At 38.3% G+C, this 21654-nt stretch overlaps 1 protein-coding gene across 1 annotated transcript in view; it reads right to left on the bottom strand.

Moving 5' to 3' along the window:
* Window positions 1-21654, bottom strand: part of PDGFD (platelet derived growth factor D) — a gene marked incomplete at its 5' end in the record, with an annotated part of 145777 nt that overhangs the window by 21268 nt on the left and 102855 nt on the right. The window contains 2 exons of the mRNA XM_080612652.1: window positions 8517-8718; window positions 13475-13534. Of these exons, the coding sequence (XP_080468778.1) occupies window positions 8517-8718; window positions 13475-13534 (262 nt within the window). The remainder of the gene's footprint in view (window positions 1-8516; window positions 8719-13474; window positions 13535-21654) is intronic.

Raw genomic sequence — 21654 nt, 5'->3', positions numbered from 1 at the left:
ATATGTTGAACTATGTTTGAATAACCTATGGGAAATTTTCTAGTGGAAAATTGCATGAGTTCTCCTTGGTGTCATCTCAAGGCATTCTGATCCTGACTTATTAGCATTTCTTGGGATTCAAAATCTCAAAATTATCAGTTAAGATGTGAATTCTCTACACTTTGTCATATCTTAGGTATCAGAGTACAGGCTGGAATGGACAAACACAATAGCAGAAAGGTCTTATTTTAGTGATCTTGAAGTAATAAAAATAACTTCAAGCAGTGGAGGAAAGGCTAAATAAAGGCTTTAAGACATACCCAAGTCATCCTCCATAAAAATTTATATGGAGATAAACACCTACATTCTTTTTGACTCTGGTCCACAGAAATCCACTGCTTGGTGGGACAAGGTGAGCACACAATGTGTTCTGTGAACAGGGCATACTGTACTTTGATAGCTTCAGACTGATACACAAGAACACTTCCTAGTGCCTAATTAGCTTTAGACCATGGTTTGCAGTGCCCTAACAAAAGAACACATTTTGTTCTGAACAGCTCTCTGCTGAAAGCTTCAGTATGCATTTTTCCCTGTCTTGGGATTGTTTTACTGTCTGGAGCCCGTCCATTTCCTCATATAACAATGAGATTTTACAGTACAGTCAGTTTTATGCATCACTTCACTGCTGTAACTAAAATGTAAGTGAGCCTTGGTGTGATTGGTGTGAAATCCTACTGCTTTTCTCATCAGGAACTGAAACCACCGGAGTCCTTAATTTAAAACTAGAACTAAAAGGTTCTCTAGACTAGATGAAAATAATTTAAAAGTGTTATTACATAATGTCTGCATCAGATTTCAATTTAAAGGCAAGGCAGACATAAAAAGATACACTGGAGCAATAAGTTAGAAAGTTGGGGTGCACTGTTTGTCCGCTCCTTCCTCTTAAATCCTATGCCTACATCCATGCCCATTTCACATAGTACTATGACATGTGCTTGCCTTGAAACATTGATCTTAATCAGAGGAAAGGATCTATATCAGGGATTGCAGCTAATACCAAAATTTATTTAAGAAGGGACAGCCTTAAAGATTCCAGAGAAACCCTGTGCTGCTGGTCACTAATTAATTTTAAAAAGACAGGCAGTCTGTTAAGGTTTCTTTTAAGACTTTATTATTCCAAGTTCATACATGGCCCTAACATTGCTATATCTGAATATTTTACACCTTTTTTCACACATCAGTCACAGGCCAGAGCTGAGGTGTAAGACATGGTAGCCACCTTGCCATATTATTCCTATACTACATGTCAAGGCCATCTAAAAGCCAAGCAAGAAGGATTCAGGCAGCCTAGCCTCATTCCAGCATAAAATAAAGGGGCAAATTCTCCTGAAAGCAATATTCAGGCACATGAAAGAAAAGAGGGTGACTGGAAACAGCCAGAATAGATTTACCAAGGGCAAATCATGATGGACTAGCCTGAGAGTGTGCTATGATGAGATAACTGTCTTGGTGGATGAGGTGAAATCACCAGTCATCTGCTGATTTTTGACAGTGATCCATAGCATCCTTGCAGCCAAACTGCTGAGATATAATGGGATAGGTAGTCTACAAATTTGGTAGATAACCAGAAGGCCTAAGAAGCTAGAGCAAAATGGTCAACAATTCCAAATACAACTGGTGGCTGGTTAATAGCATGCTCCCCAGGCAGTAACGCTGGGTAAACACTGATGAAGATCTTCACTAATGATCAGAACAATGGAATGATATGAACCCTCAGCAAGTTTGTCAGTGACATCACATTAAGGGAGTTCGTCCATGTGCTGCAAGGCTGCCATTCAGAAGGATCTCAGCAGTCTGGATAAATGTGCTGACAAGAACCTCATCAGGTTCAGTGATGGCAAATGGAAATCCTGTGCCTGACATGGAATAACCCCATGCATCAGTCCAGACTGGGGACACACTGGAGCAGAGGCTTTGCAAAAAAAACCTTTGGCATCCTGGTAAAAGCAGGTTGAACTGTCAGGTCAGCTGTCTGCCTTGCAGTGACACAGGCTGCATGCTGAGCTGCATTAGGAAGAATTTGGCAGCAGGTTGAGGGAGATGAATGCTGATGTTCATTCAGCTCTTGTGAACCTGCATCTGCAGTACTTTTTGCAGTTTTGACTCCCCTCCAGCAGAAGAGGATGAACAAACTACACGTTCAGTGACAGGTGACCATGATGGTTAAAATGCTGGTCCAAAACAGCCACAGTGAAGCTGAGAAAACCATATTTGTTTAATCTGCAAAGAAGACTAAAGGGGGTTCTAATAATTGTCTTTGGCTATCTAGAAGGGGCTACTGGGAGCATGGATTAAGTCTCTTCTTGAATGTGCACAGCAAAAATACAAGGGAAAAAATCACAAGTTGAAGCAAGGACATTTCAATGAGCTCTAAGAAAAACTAATCACCATGAGGTGGTCAAACACTGGGACAAATTATCCAACAGCTTGTGGAATCGTTTGCCCCTGTTCATATGTTGTGCATCAGCAAGGGATGGAACTGTAGTGTGGTTGGAGTATTGTGTGTCAAGTGGGGATCCAGAGCTCATCATCTATTTCCAAGTGTGGCTTAGTTTATAACAAAGGTTGTGCTGCTGTTTTAATTTTGACTTTTGTGTTTAAAAAATTCCTCCTATAAAGCATGGCATTTCACAGAGAATTATGAATATATTGAACCCTTTCTCCCCAGCATTCACTTTCCACTAGCATAAAGTTGTGTGTCAGGGCTGTGTCAGGTAGAGTAGAGCAAAGACATTCATTCAGAGCAGTGCTGTAGCTGACTGAAGCTATGGTGAGGTTGAACTTGAATTGGAAAAGGCAATCTCATACATATGATAAACAGTTACATTTTCCACTGGTTAAATCACCTAAATGCACTGGCACTGATGAAATTATTCTCCATAGTAAATGTTGACCAAACACTGTGGCTTTCAGTCTTCAACACATACAGTTAAAGGTTTTCACTGTTCCACTGCACATACTTAATGATACCACAATAAGTACTTTGTTAAATCTACCTGAAAACATTGGTAGATGTCCAAGTCTTTCTCTTGGGAGCTGGGGAAAAGATGCTGCAATTTGGATTTACTACAGAATCACAATGCCAAAACTAACCTCCTCAATACAGCAACTATTATTTTAGAGGATGAGAGATCAGAACTGCAGTGGGATTATAACTGTCCACGTGAAGCACGGTTCACAATATATAGGCCTGTTATAAACTGGCAAACCAATTATTAACTGTGGTATGGGTCAATTAGCAAAAGCAGGCCAAACTGTCAGTGTCACAAATGGTCATAGCTTCATTGAAATCAATGAGATTGAACAGTTTATTCCAGCAGTAAATAATTTGCTGCAAGTTTCGCTAGCATTTTAAAAAAGGAGTCTAATAAGAAAAGCTTTCATTGCAGTGATCAACAGGAATGTCACATAAACCATGAGGGAAAATCACATTTGTTGCAGAAGGGCAAGAGTACAGGTATAGATATGAATTAGATGATTGTAAAATGAATGGATGTGTGTAGTTTGCAAGCAACAGACAAATTGGCTCGCAGCTGAAGATGAGTGGAAGAAATATTCTGTTTGTTAAGCATGGGGAATACTTTGCAGGTATTTGAGAAAGTACCTGTAATATTCACATTTTCTGTGAATGAGCAGGAATTCAGCATTTGTGATGCCAGCATATTCTATCTGGTGCACTGAAACTTGCTGGCAGACATCCCAGAACCTTTCAAGGAAGAGTACATGGATGTTTGCAGTAATTTACTGGCCACTGTTTGCAACCCCCTGAGAAATTACATTCCTGAGTTAAACTTTTAACTTCTTGTTAGACCATTGTAAGTAGTGACAATTAAAAACTATTGTTAAGGATATGGTAAAACTTGCCTGATTTTGGGAACCTGTTTGGACAGCAGAAACATTCCATGCAGACTTGTGGTCTCATCTTGCTACTCCCCTTCTAGAGAACAGTGAGCTATGCCAGCAATTGTCTATTTATCTAACCTGTAAAGCTGTCATTGCAGACAGATGTTATTGCAAGAATGTCCCACCTGATTAATTTCCTCTGATAGCCAAAGGCTTCATGCATACTATTTCCAGAAAAGAAAATAAGCACAGAGGCATGTGTAGTCTTGTTAATTACAAGAATGTATCTATCTACAGGTGCTCCTGCTCCCCAGATTTATTAATAAAAAAAGACCAAATGACCCCACAGCAAATACAAAATCAATAAAAAAAAACACTCTGAAAAATAAACAACCCCCCCAAAAACCCAAACCAACAAATAAAACCCTCCTCAAAATCCATAAAACAACAACAAACAACAACAACCCCCCCCATTCTTTTTATGAAGATGATCCCTTCTCTAGGTACCATCCCCTTGACATTTCTGTGATGAGAAACAGTGAATTTTCTCTTTGCTTTCTTCATTTGTAGACAAGCCATTTCACAGGCAGAGATCTTTCAAAACCTATAAAGCCTTTTTCAGTTCAAGGTAAAACTTCAGAACGAACAACAGAAGACAAATACAAGCAAGCATGTGGGAAAAGTTAGATGTTTAACCGATGGTTGAAACTGTTTACAACAGTATCTCTCAGGATTTGTGATATTGTCAAGCAGATATATTGGTGCTTTCAAAAATTTAAATTATAAGATGAAGAGTTTTCCTTTTAACACATCTGAATGCACCTTATGACTCTCTAAAAGAATATAAACCTAGAAGTTCAACAAAATTATAGACGTTGGCTGTTTTCTTTTTTATATCTACCTGTGTTCTTGCTAAGAACAGTATTAAATAACCTAATAGCCAGTGATATAGAGATGTTTTATATTTATAACAGCCAAATTACTATGACACTGAGATCAGCTACAACATATTACAGCAATGCAAAAGGAATTATTTTAAAGGACATACTTTATTTGGTATGACCTGCTTTTTTCCTAAGAGCCTAGGATGAGCTTAAGGCTGAATATTCATACTTTCGGAGTTTCTTTAATGCAGTGATGGATAGCAAAACTTTTGAGTATATTTACCACTGCTGCAAAGAGTAAAACATCTACTTGTCGTATTTTCATGAAGGAGGTGTACACTGTAGTTTGTAGTTTATGCAAGGCATCTCATTTGAGGATTTTGAAAATGTGCATGTGTTTCTTCCCCTTCCTTTTCTGTCCTTTTCTGCCAGCCTGAGGCGGTTAACAGCAAACCCTACTGAACATCTGTAGAATTAAATATCAGACTTCATGTGGTTATTAGCGAGACACACCTGATACCAATATCTCACTTCAATGGTGTAAATAGAAAGAAACGCATTTAACTCAATAGAGCTGCATCAGTGTTGTAGAGCTGTGAGATCAGATTCTGCAGATGGAATTGAGTTATCATATATACTTAGATTTAATCAACACACTTTTAATCTTTAAGGTTCTTGGAGGAGGTATTCAGGGACTGATCTATCTATGATGGAAGGGAGTAAAGAAGATGGAGCCGGAGTCTTCTTTCAAAGGACAAGAAGTGATGGACTCAACTTGTAACATAGGAAAACCTATTCAAATGTTTAAAAGAAAACAAAACCGCCTTCTTTGCTTGGAGGGTGGTCAGATACAGGCTGTCCAGAGAGGATGTGTATCCTTCATTCTTGGATATATGCAAAAACTGACTAGACGTGGTCCAGAGCAGCCTGTTAACCGTGACCCTTCCTTGAGCTGAGTGGGTGGACTACGTAAACTCCTGAGATGCTGCTCCACTTTGTCTATTCTGTGATTCTGAATTTCAGCTATGCTAAAACACTGTACTTCTTATTTCCTTACCCTGATCCTTATCTTTGTAGATTATTGATTGCCAAATTAGGAAAACTTACCATTTAAATATCATTTATCACATATCCCTTTTATCAGAATTGGTATTCAGCAACACTACCTCTTAAGCTCAATTTTGTGGCACAGTTTGGTACATGCAGAGAGTTGGAGAGGAGCAAAATCATTAGTGATTCATTTTTACCACATATATGACATGTTCTGAAAACTCTGTGAAAGACAGGCAGAGATTACATCAAATTGTTGTTATCTCTCTCAGGGCTGTTCCAACTAAGGATAAAAAATGAAACCCAAGCCGGAAGCAGAAACAGATAGGTATCTGAAATAAATGATGATATAATCTGTTGCTCTCTTTGCTGCAAGGTTGTCCTATTGCCTATGAACATCCCTCAGAGATCCACAGTGTCTGTGTTTAAAATCCACCAAGCATTTCTAATTTAAGGACTTGTTAAAACTATTCCCTACTCCTGACATCATCCAAGAATCTTTAATCTTGTCAGAACTTTATGACTAAATAAAAATTCTTAAATGAATTTTTTTATGTATCTGATTGTGGTGAGGTACCTTTGTCCAGAGAGCTGCTAACAGTCAGGGAATTTGGCCTTCAGTTTGAAGACAAGAGAAAAATTATTATAAAACTTTTTTCTTATTTCTGTAACCAAACAACAATCAAAAAACCCTATTAAAATAAGTCAAGTGTTACAATAATCATTGGAAAACTCTTTATGTTTTTTACACTGTTTTGTTATGTAAGAAGCTGAATTACATTTACACCAAATGGAGAAAACTTCATGCGTCTGAATTTCTGAGCACCACTAGATCAGGTTGGTAACTCTAGCCTACATAGTCTGCATTAACAAAACAGCAAATGCTACTTCACATATATATGGTCATTTAAATATATGGGGTACTAGGCCAAATACGATCTGAGAATCAAATGAAATCTGAAGAGCAGAACCAGTACAGTATTGAGGTTTCTAATCAGCTTCTATTAAAATCAAAACAGACCCTTTATTTCTTTTGTATACATGTCTGTTGATGTCAAATCCAGCCTGGGAATAAGGGACACACTGATCATGTTTCACAGACCCGTAAATGAGATCAAATTGATATCAGAAGTGATGCAGTGGCAGTTACGTGACATTTTTCACAAAACGTGCTGTTGTCATGGATGTGCCACAAAGGTACAGAGCAAAAGGGTTCAGTTTTCACTGGAGAGGTACTCAGGGCTTTATTGAAGATTCTTTAGAAATGCTGAGCCTAAAAACAAAGATGGCCAAAGTGCCTTGGAAACTGAACGCCAAGTTGGCTGCACATCTACTAATACATTGTACGTGCCTGAGATCCTTCTACTGCACAGAGGTCAACATCCATGGGACTGCCCACATCCCTACCATTTATCTCTTATTCTCCAATATAAGGTGGCCAATGCAAACTACCACCAGGAATGGCAGCTGGCCTCTGCCAGCTCCTGTTTCATGTCCAGCAATGACTGAGGTAATGACATTTAGCCTAGAACTAAGCAGAGACCAGGCCAGACAATTTAGCAATATGGTGATTGGGTTTCAGGGCCTGAGAACACTCCTCAACACCGTTTTCCCTAATATAAATGCAATTTACATATCTCTTTTAAGATCAAAACCTCATCATTTAATAGCAAGTAAATTTCATAAAATTAAAATCCTCTCTCCCTGCCCAGCACATGCTTAACATAGGGAGAATGGGAATTAAGATGCGAATAAATGTTAAATTTCACAGAATCAGAACTGTGATTTGGGCATTATAATTTTAAAGTTGTAAAGAAGAATGCATATGAATATATAACTTGGAAATGGAAGACAATACTAACAGGAGAACTCAAATAGAATATTGCACCCTGGATCTTCTGTAAAAACTATGGTAATTGTTATCTTGGAGAATCCTAACAGACCTCCTAGATCTGTTCTTGCACGTAAAGGACAATTTCATCAGGCCCTTCAGCCCATGGTTACCCCAGAGCATGACATACTTCTAAATAGTGTTCCTTTATCATTATGGGTTTGTACTTATATCTTAACATCCCTTAGCTTTACCATTCAGTGAGTGATTTGAACTAACAGAAAGAAACATGAAACATAACCCAGAATGTGTGCTTTGCTCAATTACAAAGATGTTAAACCATAATAATGTTCCTTGCCAACATAATGAAAACCAGTGAGATGCTCACATCCTGAAAAACCAGCTGCACATACAGGTGTCTGCACCAGATGCTTCCCTAAGCACAATGTGATAAAAATTATTATTCCTCACTCAACAGAGAATGATCCCTAAGCAGGGTATTTAAAGAAGGATGATAGTGCAGGTAATTAGGAGCCCCATGTCTTACACAGAAAGCAATGTTTAAGAGGGTGAAGCTGAGAACCATCTGTCCTTTACACATGGGCTTATGTTTTTATTTGTGAATTCATCATAACGATGGGCAGTTTTCAGCCTGATTTCTCAGGCGAGACCTTACTCAGAAAATGATTAAGGATTAAATATCTTATCCCTGATTTTAATATCCTTGATTTTTTATTGTCACACTTGCCCTGTGACTCCAACAGGAATATGGGCACCAGAATCTAATACCTGGCTAAAGGACATTTCTATGCAGAGTGAAGGAATATCTTGGTCTTGCCCCAACTCATGTATATAGCGTCCTTTCCTACCTTTTGACTTCCTGTCATGGTAGCTCCTGCCTCGATAATGGTGGCCACTGTCTGTATACAAATTCTCAAGATCTTCTTGCCAGGAGTCTGGGTTCAAGTGTTTGAGCAGATCCTCCACTGTGTCAAATGCAGCAATAGTCTGATCCAGTGCTTCTGCCGTGAGGGTAGGATCAGTCACTGATGGAGAGGGATAGGATACCCCCTAAGAGTGACATACATCTCAGTGTACTTGGAACAAATTATAGCACCACTTAAAACAATTCAAAGCAGTTACTGAGAAACTCATTATTGACTGAAACAGCTACTTTGGGCCATCTTTTGAAGTCCTTAGGTGGGCCAGACTGTGTTATATCTGTGTTTTCTTTCTGTAAGGAGAAAAGACACCCAAGGAACTTCCAAACAAATCCTAGAGGAGATGCAGGGAGTGGAAGCACTGCCACTGCTGGTCTGTCAACATGCACACCCACTCCTCAAAGGAAATGGTGGTTTGCACATACACAAAGATGCAATGAAAATGTCTTTTGAAACCACTGTGATAGCCGTGACCAAAGAACAGAGGTGCCTTGCAGTGCTGAAGTGATGCCTTCACAGCTCTGCCATCTCTGTTAGCAAATCCGTAATAGGCAGATGAGAAACCACGGCAGAGAAAGACAAAGGCAACAAGTCCACTAGATCTCCCTCCTTTCCTTGGTTAGTTTGGATGACAAATTTGGCTTGGTTAAAGACTTGAAAAGATGGCCTTTTATTCCCAAAAATTAAATGCATTATGAAACACTGATGAATGTCAATTCTCCCACCTTATTACCAAAAGTATAAGTTACTAAACAAATGAGAAAAAGTGTGATATTTGGATCTTAGTGGTGTAACAATGAATATTGTGATTGACAACACAGTGGCATCCTTACAATTATATCATAATACCAAATGAAATATTATTTTCCACCAAGTACCATTTTCTGAGTATATTTGGCTCCCACTGAACTAGTGGCGCAACTTGAATTTGTCAGAAAGATTGCAGCACTTTCATTTTACTGGAGAGGACTTCAAACATTTTTAATAATCATTACTTGGAATCACAATATTCACTAACCTGATATCACTTTTTCCCTTGTCCACGCACAAAGCCTAATAGTATGTGTAAAATACGTGCAAGAAAAACTATTAATGCAGATCTGTTACTCTTTGAAGGACCACAATAAAAATACCTGATTTTGTCCAAGAAGAAGCATAAAAAAGAGCATGACTTGCTTGAATTTTGGTCTTGTGAGCAAAAATAGTGGGCGAAAAAAACCTAGAAACCCTCTTATCTTTTTAAAACCCATCTTTGAAGTAAAGTGGCAGAAACATGCCATTTAAATTAATCGCTCCCCAAAATATTTTTTTCCCAAGTAAATGCACATGTTAAACTATTGTTTAAACTATCTTTGTAATCAACTTTGCTCAGCTGGGTAGTAATGGAAATGTCAACTCATCCGAGTAAAGTTACTTACTTTTTTGCAGGATTGTGTCCTTCAAAGCTCACTAGAATAGTTTTAAAGTATATATGTCTTTTAAAACAAACCAGTTGTCTTTAATGGTAAGTTATATCCCAGAAGTAATGACCCTTGATATTTTACTGCATATGCTTGCTGAAAGTATGGACAGTTCAAATTATTAAAAAAACAAAGAGAAGAAATAGAAAACATTACAATAGAGTGTTCAATAAAGCGTAGCTGTGCTTTACTGCTTCTCACCAACAGCACAAGAAGTTTCAGAGGGCCCACTTGTGACTGCAGTGCCTCTACAATACAGTGCTAAATAAGACACAGTGCAGATGGCTGTAAAAATTCATGACCCACTAAGAGGGAAAGCATACCTCAAAGCATCTCTCCAGACTTCTAAGTGGCTTGGAGTAGAGACTGTCAGAGAGATGGGAGCTCAAAGAGCTGAAAAGCTCACACCAGCCAAGAGAACACAACGTTGTTACCTAAAACAATGCTGCAGGAGACACTGTGCTGTGCTAACGAGCTCTTTGAGGTTACAAAAGAAAAATGAACCCAAATGTTATTGCTTACTGAGGAGAGCTCCGTGGAGCTCATGGCTCATCTGTGACCGCAGCCCAACAGGGAAATGTCAGGCCCTGACTGCCTTCATTCAAAAATGAGATGGTGCAAGGATGCTCAAGAGACAGCACCATAAAAATCAGGCCATTGGTGTGTGGCTGAGATGATGAAAGAGTTTTTTTCTTTCACATGTTCAACTATGCATTTAATTACAGAACTGCAGGTCAGGCTGTGAATTTGCGGGGCATTTCAAACTAAAACAGGCAGCAGGGATTCCCAATTTTCTTTTCATATAAAAGCTTCTACTCAAGAAATTTGTGCTACCTCATTCACATATAGAAGAAAGCTTAACTTTTTCTCAGTGACAGTCTAGTCAAGAGGAATTATTTCAACAGCTCAGATAACCTACTGTCAATGACACCATGTGACAGACCCAAAAGCAACTTCAAAGCTGCCAACCCAACTGCCTCTCTTCTGTCCTGCCAAGAAAGAGGCACTAGCTTTAGAAGAGCTTGTGCTCATCATAATCTGGTTTCCAAGACTGAATCCAGAAAAAGGGCAAGAGGAGGAGTGAAATGCAAGCAGCATTGAAGAGCAAAGATTTTCTACATTATGTACCTCTTCTACATTTCTTAAAAGCACTGAAAGTATTTTCAATTTCATGGGAAACAAAGGGGTTATTTTTGTGGGGTTTCTTTTGCCCGTGCTCTTACCCTTGATTTCTCTTCCCCCATTCTTTTTTATTTCTTATCTGTACTGTGAGGTTGACAGACAGTTCAATGTACATCACAGCTGGTTGTTGGTCATAACATTACTTCACAGGTAACGGAAATTAACCTAACAAGGAGTAAATTTTATTTCCCTTTTTTTTTTTTTTTTCTGTGTTTGCCATGCTGGGTTATGCGCAAAAGTATTAGTTTTAGCTTTCTGAGGGCAAAACAACAACAAAAAAAAACAACTACAAAATATGACTCTGTGATATGACTGCAGACAAGAAATAATTTGCTCCCTCTAAAGTTTTCTTTCTGAGAGTTGTAATGTACCCAGATACTAAAATGAGTCTTTGGGTTCCCTGTAGGTTTGAGCAGCAAAACTGCCACGTAAACTGAGTTATCAGCAGAACAGTATGTCAATTTGCTGGCAGGTCTGAGTTTGTCCTTCTGCTCCTCAAGACCACAGCAGAATTCCTGAGCTTTTCTGTCCTGAAGAATTTGGATGTTCTCATACATTTTTCATTGTGCCTTTGGGAAAAATCACTCAACCTCTCTACCTTATTGTACCTGAGGAGGAGAAAAGGCTCATGGGTGCAATGGATGTGCAGTGGAAGAAGATATGTTTTATTACATAGGGGACAGTATGGGAAAACCAATGAAATTGGGGTTTTGCTTTGTAGGTTTCCAAGTGACTTTGGGCATCAGCTTGTTACCTGTGATGTTTGTACTGAACTACCCTACCTGTAACACATTAACAATTTTTCAGTAACAAATAGATGTGAAAGATAAATGAGCTTTTATATGTGTGTATATATATATATATATGAAAATAATACTGGATTATTGTTTGGTGTATTGTGCATCTTATGATGTAAAGGATGATAGCTAACATGGCATTTACCATATACTTGATTGCATTTTCATAGTTACCTGATGAGGGAGCCCTAGACTTACATTTTCAAATATCAGCCTACCATATTTGTAAACGAAATATTCTAGATTTTCTTTTGCAGCCCAATATTAGAATGAAAATTGAGTTTATGTCTCTTAGTAACACAGTGGTTTACTATCTTCTACTTGGCACATCCAGTAGATCTCAGTCCTGCTAACATTACTACTCAGGACTTTCAACACAATTAGTTTAAGGCTATAAATGAATTGTATCATGAACTGCAAGTGTTATTTGCAAGCTCAAGGGTAAACACAAGTGAGATTGGATTAACCTCTTCTAATTTTGGCAATACAGAATCTTCTCTCTACTTGCTGCCTGGCTTGCACACTAATCGGTAGAATTTGCCAGTATTTTATTTACTGCTTCTCCACTGGCAAGTCCTGGCAGCTACTGTAACCAAAGCGTTACCACTAAATCCTCTTCTATGAATGCTCAAAACATTGATCTCAAGCCTGCTTTGAGCACTTACCCTTGTCTCATGTGTTTTAAGTGGCGCCTACAAGAGCTGTGACATGGTGCTGACCAGCCAGCAGAGCACATAGAAGAGAACTGACCATATTATGAATTCTGACGATACACTGACATTCCGCAGCATTTATCTTTACTTTGGAAATGAAAGAGGGGAAAATTTCTGCCCAATGATACAAATCAAATGTAATAAAGAGTAAAATAGAATTTTATACCATATTACTTGTTTTCCTGATTTCTTTCCTTTTTTTTTTTCCTAAGTTGCATTTCACTGATGAATAAGAGACTTTAGATATAATACTTCATTACAAACACTTAGAAGCCCCATAGAATCATAGATTAGTTTGGATTGAAAGGGACTTTCAAAGGTCATCTAGTCCAACCTCCTTGAAATGAGCAGGGACATCTTCAACTATATCAGGTTGCTCATTATTGATAATGAAAAGCTAGAATCATTTTCTTGCCAGCCTATTTTAGCTATTCTATTTAGGTTAAGACATTTTACAGTTGAAAATTGCAAGGAGTTTATATCTTGTATTTTCATCTTGGCAGCATGAGTTTGAAAGCAAGAAATGTTTCCCAGTGGCTATCTCATGTGGTTACAACAGCTGAAGGAATACCCTCAGTCTTTTCTCCTTAAAACCACACTGGTTGAGCTGGATAAATACTTATTTCATCCCTCCTCTGCCAAAGGTGAATACCTGGCTCCTCTGTATGGGTGCCATTTAGTGAGTGGGATTCCTATCACCCCATCCATGGGCAAAATAGTAACAAGTTACTTACTGAGACAGAGCTTGTGACTGACTCCCAGTTGGTTTCTAAGGCTGCATGCTGGAAATCATCCTAAGGGGAAAAACCCACAGGAAAAATTACCATTAAGGCAACGTCCTAAATTAACTGCAGAACCTAAAAAGTCTCTCAGCATTTAATATCTGTCACCTTTTTCAACCTTCTTTAATGCAAGAGGCCCTTGCTATGTGCCGTTCCTAAATAATACTACTTCCATTCAGGCTTCCAACAGTAAAAAGGCTCCCTTTTTACTGTTTGTAAACTAGCTCCTTGTGAGCTTGCTGAGGCAAAAATAGGTATTATTATTATTTGTAATATATGTTCCCTTGCATAGCAAGACCTAATTTGGTCAAGACCATTACATTTATCTTCCATCAGAAATATTAAACACCATCTCTGTGTGTCTGCATACAGGTATTAATGCTGTTCCTCAAACTGATCTATTCTGGAAAGAATGTGGATGTGATAATACTCAGGTACTACTTAGACAAGGTGAAAAGCAGGACAATCTAAGCCATTTGAAATGTAGCCCTAACATCAGTGTACTGCCTTTGGTGGCTGTGCTGAACAGAACTTGCTTATCTGTGCAGAGCACTGAACAGCACTATGTCCTTTATATCAAAAAACACAGCCACACGATGTTTACATTGGAAGTGTCATCACACAAAACCTGTGGGCATTCATGATTAATTGGAGCACAGGGATGGGATTCATCTCATCTGTTTGGAAATCTACACAGCAGACATCTAAGTTAGTCATCCTTATTTCCATTTATGGTCAACTGAAACTAGCATTTCCAGGGTGCAAATCATCTCTTTTAGAAGCTTAATTTGGGATGACATTGCATTCTAAAAAATTTTTTTTCCTCTCCATTGTCTAGAAAGGGAGACTGGGAGGACTAGCTTAGACACAGATGTTAAAATTGTAGATATTTACATGTGGTCACCTGAATCTGAATCCACTTATCTGACCAGTGATGAGCAATCATTACTTAAAAAATGAAGTAGCCATTTCTTTAATTTTTTGGCATTTCTACTCATTTCCAACTGGAATAATTAAACAACTAAAAATGGAAAAAAAGGCAACATTACAGAATGGTTATTGAACACACACATGCAGTGGATAGCTAATGATTGGCATGCAGGTAACGAACATGGACTGAAAGGACAGCATACCAAGATTTTTATTTTTAATAACAGAATTTATAATGAAAGCACTTAAAGAAAATGGATCAGTGCCTGGGCTCACCATTTTACACTGACTATGCATTTTTTAAGGTGGCAACTGAAGGGGAAAATGGAAAGGCAGCTGCTCTGCTCATGTTCTTGAGACTCAGTGCTGCATTGCACCATAAATATATGTATATATTTCAATTATTTCTTAGGAGTAGAAAGAGAAAATTGATCACATAATCTGTTATTTCATCAGTAAAATTCTCCTCTAGTCAAGAAGAATCACTTTCAGATCCAGACTCAATATACATGGTATTTTAATTTTTTAAATTTCCTGCAGAAAAATATTCAAATATCTTAAAAGTCACAAGATTGTTTATTCAGTATTGTTGATGCTTCTTCTTCTTAAAATGTTCCTTTCTGTCAAATTTGAGGTGTAAGAAGTAGCAGAAATAGAAGCCCTGCAGAACAGCGCTAAGGGAGGTACTGAGGCCCAACAGAAAACCACTCGAAGTTAAAAAATGCCATCACAAGTCACTAAGTGACCACTGAAAATGCAGAGCTGTTAAAGCATTAATAATTAAAGTGGTAATTTTATTCTAAGAATACAAAAGCAAAATATTATTGGTGAAATTTTAAATGCAGATTAAAAAAATTAAAAAAAACCCCAAACAGTAAAGAGATCTGCAAATGCTATGACCAGGTTATAAATAATTCAGGAACTGTGGCCATATTCTTTACACATTTTGTTGCTCAGTTCTTGACAAGCCATGACCTAAAGTAAATAAAAATGGATTTGCAAAGCTCGTGTATCCTTTGGTAATGGTTGCCACTTGTAAAAATTGGAAATCATTCCTTTCTGTCATTAGCTTCCATTTAGCACTTCCAGAAAAAAGTGGCATTTTGTTCTGAGGCATTATTTTAAAACAGGAACAATCTGCCTCATTGAATGTCTGGAGAAGACCACAGACAAGGAATAATTTTGAGTTTGAAGTGATGGTGCCCTCGTGTTATCTAATTGTAGATGTCAAAACTGTTGCTTTAGTCTATGATTCTTTGAGATGGATGATGCCAGGGAACTCCTCCAAAACGCTGAGATAGACGTGTACCACCTGCTTCTTGGCTCTAAAACCTGATGACTGCACATTTTGACTCTGTGATTTTATTTCATCTGCATAAACTATTCACAACTATATGGCTTTGTTCCACCATCACTCAAGGCAGCTGTAGTCATTCTTGGCTTCTCAAAGCTTTCAACCTCTCCAGTTCGAAGATTATTATCTATGGCTTCTGCTTGTAGCTATTTCAAGTAATAATACCAAAGTGGTTCTCATCATTACAAACCCCTCTCTTCCTTTCTCAGCATTGTCCCTAGCAGAACCTGAAGGACAAATCTATTTTCAGTGCTATGTATTCAATTCATACTACCTTGTTTATGTGAATTTGCATATGATCACTTGACTATTTCATTATGATCACTTATAGATCACTTGACTATTCTTCATTATTTAAAATGGTACATTATATTAGATATTATAATATCTAATTAACAAAAATCAGATCTTTTTAAACGAATACTGAAAAACCAGGTAGTAATAATTTGACCACATCACCCTGACAACAGCGCTTCTATATTCGCATACGTGTCATGGTAACATAACAACATTAATGAGACTTCAGCAGCACATTGCATTAACTGTCCTACAATCAGCAAAAATACAGGCAAAACAACATGGCTACCAATTACCTTCTGATAGCAGCTACTTTTATTGTCGAAAAATGACTTCCATACCTCAACTTCCAAAATTACACCTCAGAAACACAAATCCTGAGTCAGTCCTTAGAGTTAAATATGTATAAATATATAAATATGTATGGACATTGATATATTGTTCTTGGCTCTGTTTGAGACAAAGATAAGCTACTCTTTCCTTTGCAGACTTTGCCTATAGCCTGTCTCCCACCATTGATCTCTAATAAATGACAAGGAGTCAAGGGGAATACTCTTTGTTTCACCTAGGGCTTTTACAAGTGGAGATCATGAGGCAAAATCACTGCTATCAAGGATATCTGTAAAGACAGATAGCACTAGTTGCTGCAAAAAATGGTTTGCAGCCTGGGAGTCCATGACCTTTATCAGCACAGGCTCTGCCAGGGTCAAGCCATTGGGTTTGGCAAGGGTAGGAACAGAGAGGTATCAGGGAGACACCAGGGATGAGGCTGGAAAGCTCATCAGTTTGAGAAGCATGTTGTCCATGACCCATTTTTCTGCATCACAAATATGGCAAAACATGTGAGTCCTCCAAACTATGCTGAATTACTGCCTGGTCCTCAAATCAAAAGCAAGAAGCATTTTCTAACATTCCTGTGATTCTTCACTTTTTACATACTTTATCACTGTAGGCCAGCCTTTAGTCATCTTGGTGCTTGACATCTATGAGGCATGATACCTGGGAAATGCAATGACCACCACAGCATGGGCACAACACACAAGTGGCTCTCTCCAGTGAAAAGAAGCAGACCCATATCTCTATAAGATCCTCTATAAATTCTTTCCCTTAATCTGCAAGTCTCTAGGTGATTAGATTAGGTTTGGTAAAAGATTGCTTATCTGCCAAAACAACCATAAACTATGGATAATAAAAGCTGAGGTGATGTTCTCTGCTTCAGGGAGTGGGAAAGGTTCACAAAAGTGTTGTGGCAAAGAAGAGTCCAGACAGCATCCTAGACTGATGTTTAAGGCCTACTGGTTTAATAAGGTCCTCTCCTGAAGGAATAACCTTCTCTAGTGTGACCTGGTCATGGAAGTGGAAGAGAAGTAATGGGGGAATGGTGAAAATGCAGGCATGTTGTTGGGGCAAGTAAAGATGAGAAAGAGGAAAACAGAAACAAACTAGGAAAAAATTATCAATATTTTCTCTGATCACTGAATTTATAGAGATTACATTTTATATATAAAGCAACAGATATTTCAAGCAAATAAACCCCAAACTCAGGAAACAGTAAAAGCAACAGCATTAGGTAAGCAACCGACAAAAGTCACAGTTCCATTCAAAAAATTGTTATGATGAACTCAAGTTTGTACACTTCCATTGATTATATAATTTCCTATATAGCATTTTAGTACACTCCAATTTCTATTCTTAAAGATAACTGAAAGCACAGAGATGTACACCTTAAAATGCCTTTTTCTTTTATGGTATTTTCAGTTCATCACATTGCTAGCTTTCATATTCATATCAAAATGATATTTATCACCACTTCCCCTAATGATGCTGAAAGATACCTATTTTCCTACAGCTGGCTACTGACTAGGAAGTCAGAGGCTGCATTTTTCTCACCAGTGTTAATGGGTAAGTAACTGCTCTGTTCAATTCTAGTGACCAGGCTTTAAAATATAAGATGCTGAATTTGGAAAGCATGCAACAATGATTGTTCATTATCTGGAAATCATACCTTGTAATGATTGTAACACTAAATGCAGGCCAGGGTCTTTCAGGAAGGTTAGAGGTAACTTAACCTTATTTCTCCTGATAATAATCTGTAGTTAGCTACAAGAGGCCATTACCAATGTCAAAAAGCTCTTTTATCTGGCAGTGCAAAGCATTCAACAAAATCAGGTGGTTCTACTCTGAAGGCAGCTAATTTTCAGACTGGAAGTACAAGCATATTTTACTGCTGATGGCAACTGTTACTGGAACAGATAAGAAATTAAGAAATAACTTTAACCATATTGATTTTTCTTCTCTGTGTTTTGGTGTAGTCCCATAAAGGCAGGCCATCCATGACACCACTGTTTTAAAGCCAGTAACAAGAGGTCAGACAGCCACCAAAGTGTCTGATTCCTAATGTGATAGTACGATTCTTGCCCTTTAAAAAAAGACATAAATTGAGTTTCTGAAGCCCAGCTGCCACTACATATCAATAGCTACAACCTTATCGGTTATGACTAAGTTAATGTTAGTGCAAAATGACATATAAAATAACTCTTTGATTTGTTCTGACACATTTACTAGCTATAGTTTAGTGGGAAGAATAAGATACTTAAAATTTCAAAAGTTTAAGGCTGTAATCATGATTTAGGTTAACTGCAGTTTGATACATTTATGAAAATTTGAAGTAAAACTGAAGCAGAAAAATATATTTAGTAACAGGTTTGGCCAATATTTCTCTTCATCCTTCACCTAGTTTTAGAATTAGGCAATACTGGGTGCATTTTAAGAGTCCCCAATACACTGACATTTAAATGATCTCTCTAAAAGGTCAGATATTACTTGCTCAAGAGATGATAGCTATGCCTTTGAAAACTCAGATGTCATCTAACACTACAGTGACAATGAACACTCTGTTGACGCACATACCCACAGGAGAGTGCACAGGACTTCACTGCCATGCAGTGCAAATTGTGCATTACCTTTAATTTTTCTATTAATCACAGAAACCTCTCCTTACATCTACAAGGGATTTTCTTTGCTAACAGCTACTCTGGGTCATACTAAAGTTAAGCAATTGTAAACAAATTATAAATCAACTAACATTCATTGTAAATACTCTGTAATCCCTCCTTTGCCATTTTTACCTGACTTTTTTTTTTTACTTCTGCTGTTAAACACTGGGACACAACACCTGAAAGGCTCTTCCAGGTTGTCGTTTCCAAACCCCTCACACTGGTTGGCTGTTTCCAAGCTAAATTTATCTTTATTGCACTTACGCAAGCGCCAGCTTTGCCCTTTTCTTCCTCTCCCAAGTTTGCTTCCTGCAGTACTTCTGAAGAGATGTTACCTCTCCTCTCAGCATCCGCTGTATTTCACTAAGAAGCCAAGTTGTCTTGGCCCTCAGTAAGAAATGTCCTCTTTTCCCCTCTCTGTCCTCTAGCTGTTCCCTGAACACAGTCCAAGAAAGATGTGGTTGTCCCATGCTGTGGGAACTGAAACTGTACAAACTATTCATGAAAAGATACAAATACTTTCTCATTGGTCTTATGCCTAGTACATATAGAAATTTTCTTCAACCCTATTTATGAACCAATGAGATTTCATTTAACAGAAAATGGTTTTGTTGTTAATCTCTACATGAGTGATCTCTTTGATCTTTCTGGGCTGTTGCATTTCACTGCAAATCAATTCTTCAGTGCTCAAGGTCATTCAGTCTGCCTATCCAACACTCATGAATTCCCACTCATAAGTAATGCAATTCAGCTCTATGTGTGCTGCAAAAGTCACTAAAATGCTACTATGAAAGGTTGTGCTCTGGTCCCTAAACTCCCCTGAAAATAAAACCAATCATAAGGCCAACCCTTTAGAAACTCTTATTAGTGAGCTCTCCCTGGCTGGATACTCTCTTTTGCATTAGAGCATATTATCTCCCCTTTGACAGCCTCATGGCTTTTTATTAACTGCTATCTCCTTCAGCGTAAGTGATTGTTTCCTGTGTGGCACTGGGTGAGATGCTCCTTTGAAGTCCAATTAGATTTGCTATACAGCATTTCCTTCCTCTCTAGACTATCCTCCAGTTTGGCATGAGCTCCTCTGATAAAGAGACCTGGAGTTTTTTCTAGTTGACAAGTGTCCTATAAGCTTTCTAGGTCAGACTAATGAGGGTACTGTTGTCCTGCCCATTCTCCTGCCGTTGATGCTACAGAATGCCAATGCATTCATAGTTTCTATGTGAGCTATAACTCACCTTATCGGTATCCAGAGACGCAAGCCAGGTGTGTTAAGATAAGAATCTGGCTGCTCCCTGCTTGCTCCCTTTATATTACTATTGTATAGAATGGGAGACTTGCTTTCAGCAGTGACTCTGTGCCTTATGGTCAGTGGTGCCCATTTCTTGGCAGTGACAGTGGAAGATGCTGAAGGCAACCAGGGTACTTTCTCACCTTGTGTCTAAGCATACTTGGGCCACAATACTGGTCCATTTCACAGGGCTTGCTGGTCTCCCTGTGATGCCCTAGCTCTGCTAGGGCAGTGGGAAGTGGACGTCAAGAGGGGTCCTGGTCAGTGTAATGCTGCACATCAAGATGGTGTTGGACTGCTGTCAGGTGGAAAAAAGCTTGGGAGGAGTGACCCCATGAGCCAAAAACTCTCCCAGGTCAGAGTCCAGTGCCCTTGGGAGAGCTTTGGTGGACTTATGCCATGCTGACTGACAGCAGCAGCCTCTCTAGCAAAAGGTGAATCTGCCCTGAGCAAAAATGAAAAAGCTGGCACTTCACTTGCCTGGCAGTGTCCAGGTGGACAAAAAAGTCTTTCAGAGTTAACAGAAGGCAGTGACAGCTGGTTATTTCAGGTCCTCCTTCTTGGTGTGACTCATACCAAATGGGAATGCACTGAGAGGCCCCAGTACTATGGGTATAAGGAAAAATATTAATGAAAGAAAACCTCCTAGGAGCTACCTATTAATTTTCAGTCTTCTTTCCACTTGGGTTTCTACCTATTTTTTATAGATCTAAGCACGCTCTATAATCAGTGGAAATAATCATTTGCAAATAGAGCCTAATTTCATTTAATATTCCAACTTTTCCATGGTTCTACTAGAAGGATCTCCTAAGTGCTCTGATATGCACACTCACATTTTCAGATGTGATTTGGGAGAAACATGGGAGGAATAATAATAATAATGAAAAACTCTAATGGAGCTAAGCAAATTTAATTGCAAAGCTGAGAACACAATGTAAAAAGGTACTGGTAAGGGACATTAGCTGTCCTAGCAGCAATCCCAGCCTATTGATTTTTTTGTAAAAGATCCATTTGTTTTTGAGCTCTCTCCCAGAGGATGCTGTTTCATTCTGCAGTAAGCATGCAGCAGGAGCATGTGTTATGTTTCACAGATAATGCAAAGCAAAACAATTTGTTCATCCTCCTGCTTTGACTGGAAGGCATTGCTTTTTCTAGGACAACAAGAAAGGACTGATATACAAAATTTCTAAGATGATAGCAATAATCACAAAAATAGCAAGAATACATAATCTCTGAAGAATACAAGAATAATTTCTCTTAGCTTTTT

This window comes from Psittacula echo (assembly GCF_963264785.1).
Source record: "Psittacula echo genome assembly, chromosome: 3".
NCBI lineage: Eukaryota > Metazoa > Chordata > Aves > Psittaciformes > Psittacidae > Psittacula > Psittacula echo.
The sequence above is the reverse complement of the archived record's forward strand: the minus strand, read 5'-3'. Positions and strand labels throughout refer to the sequence as shown.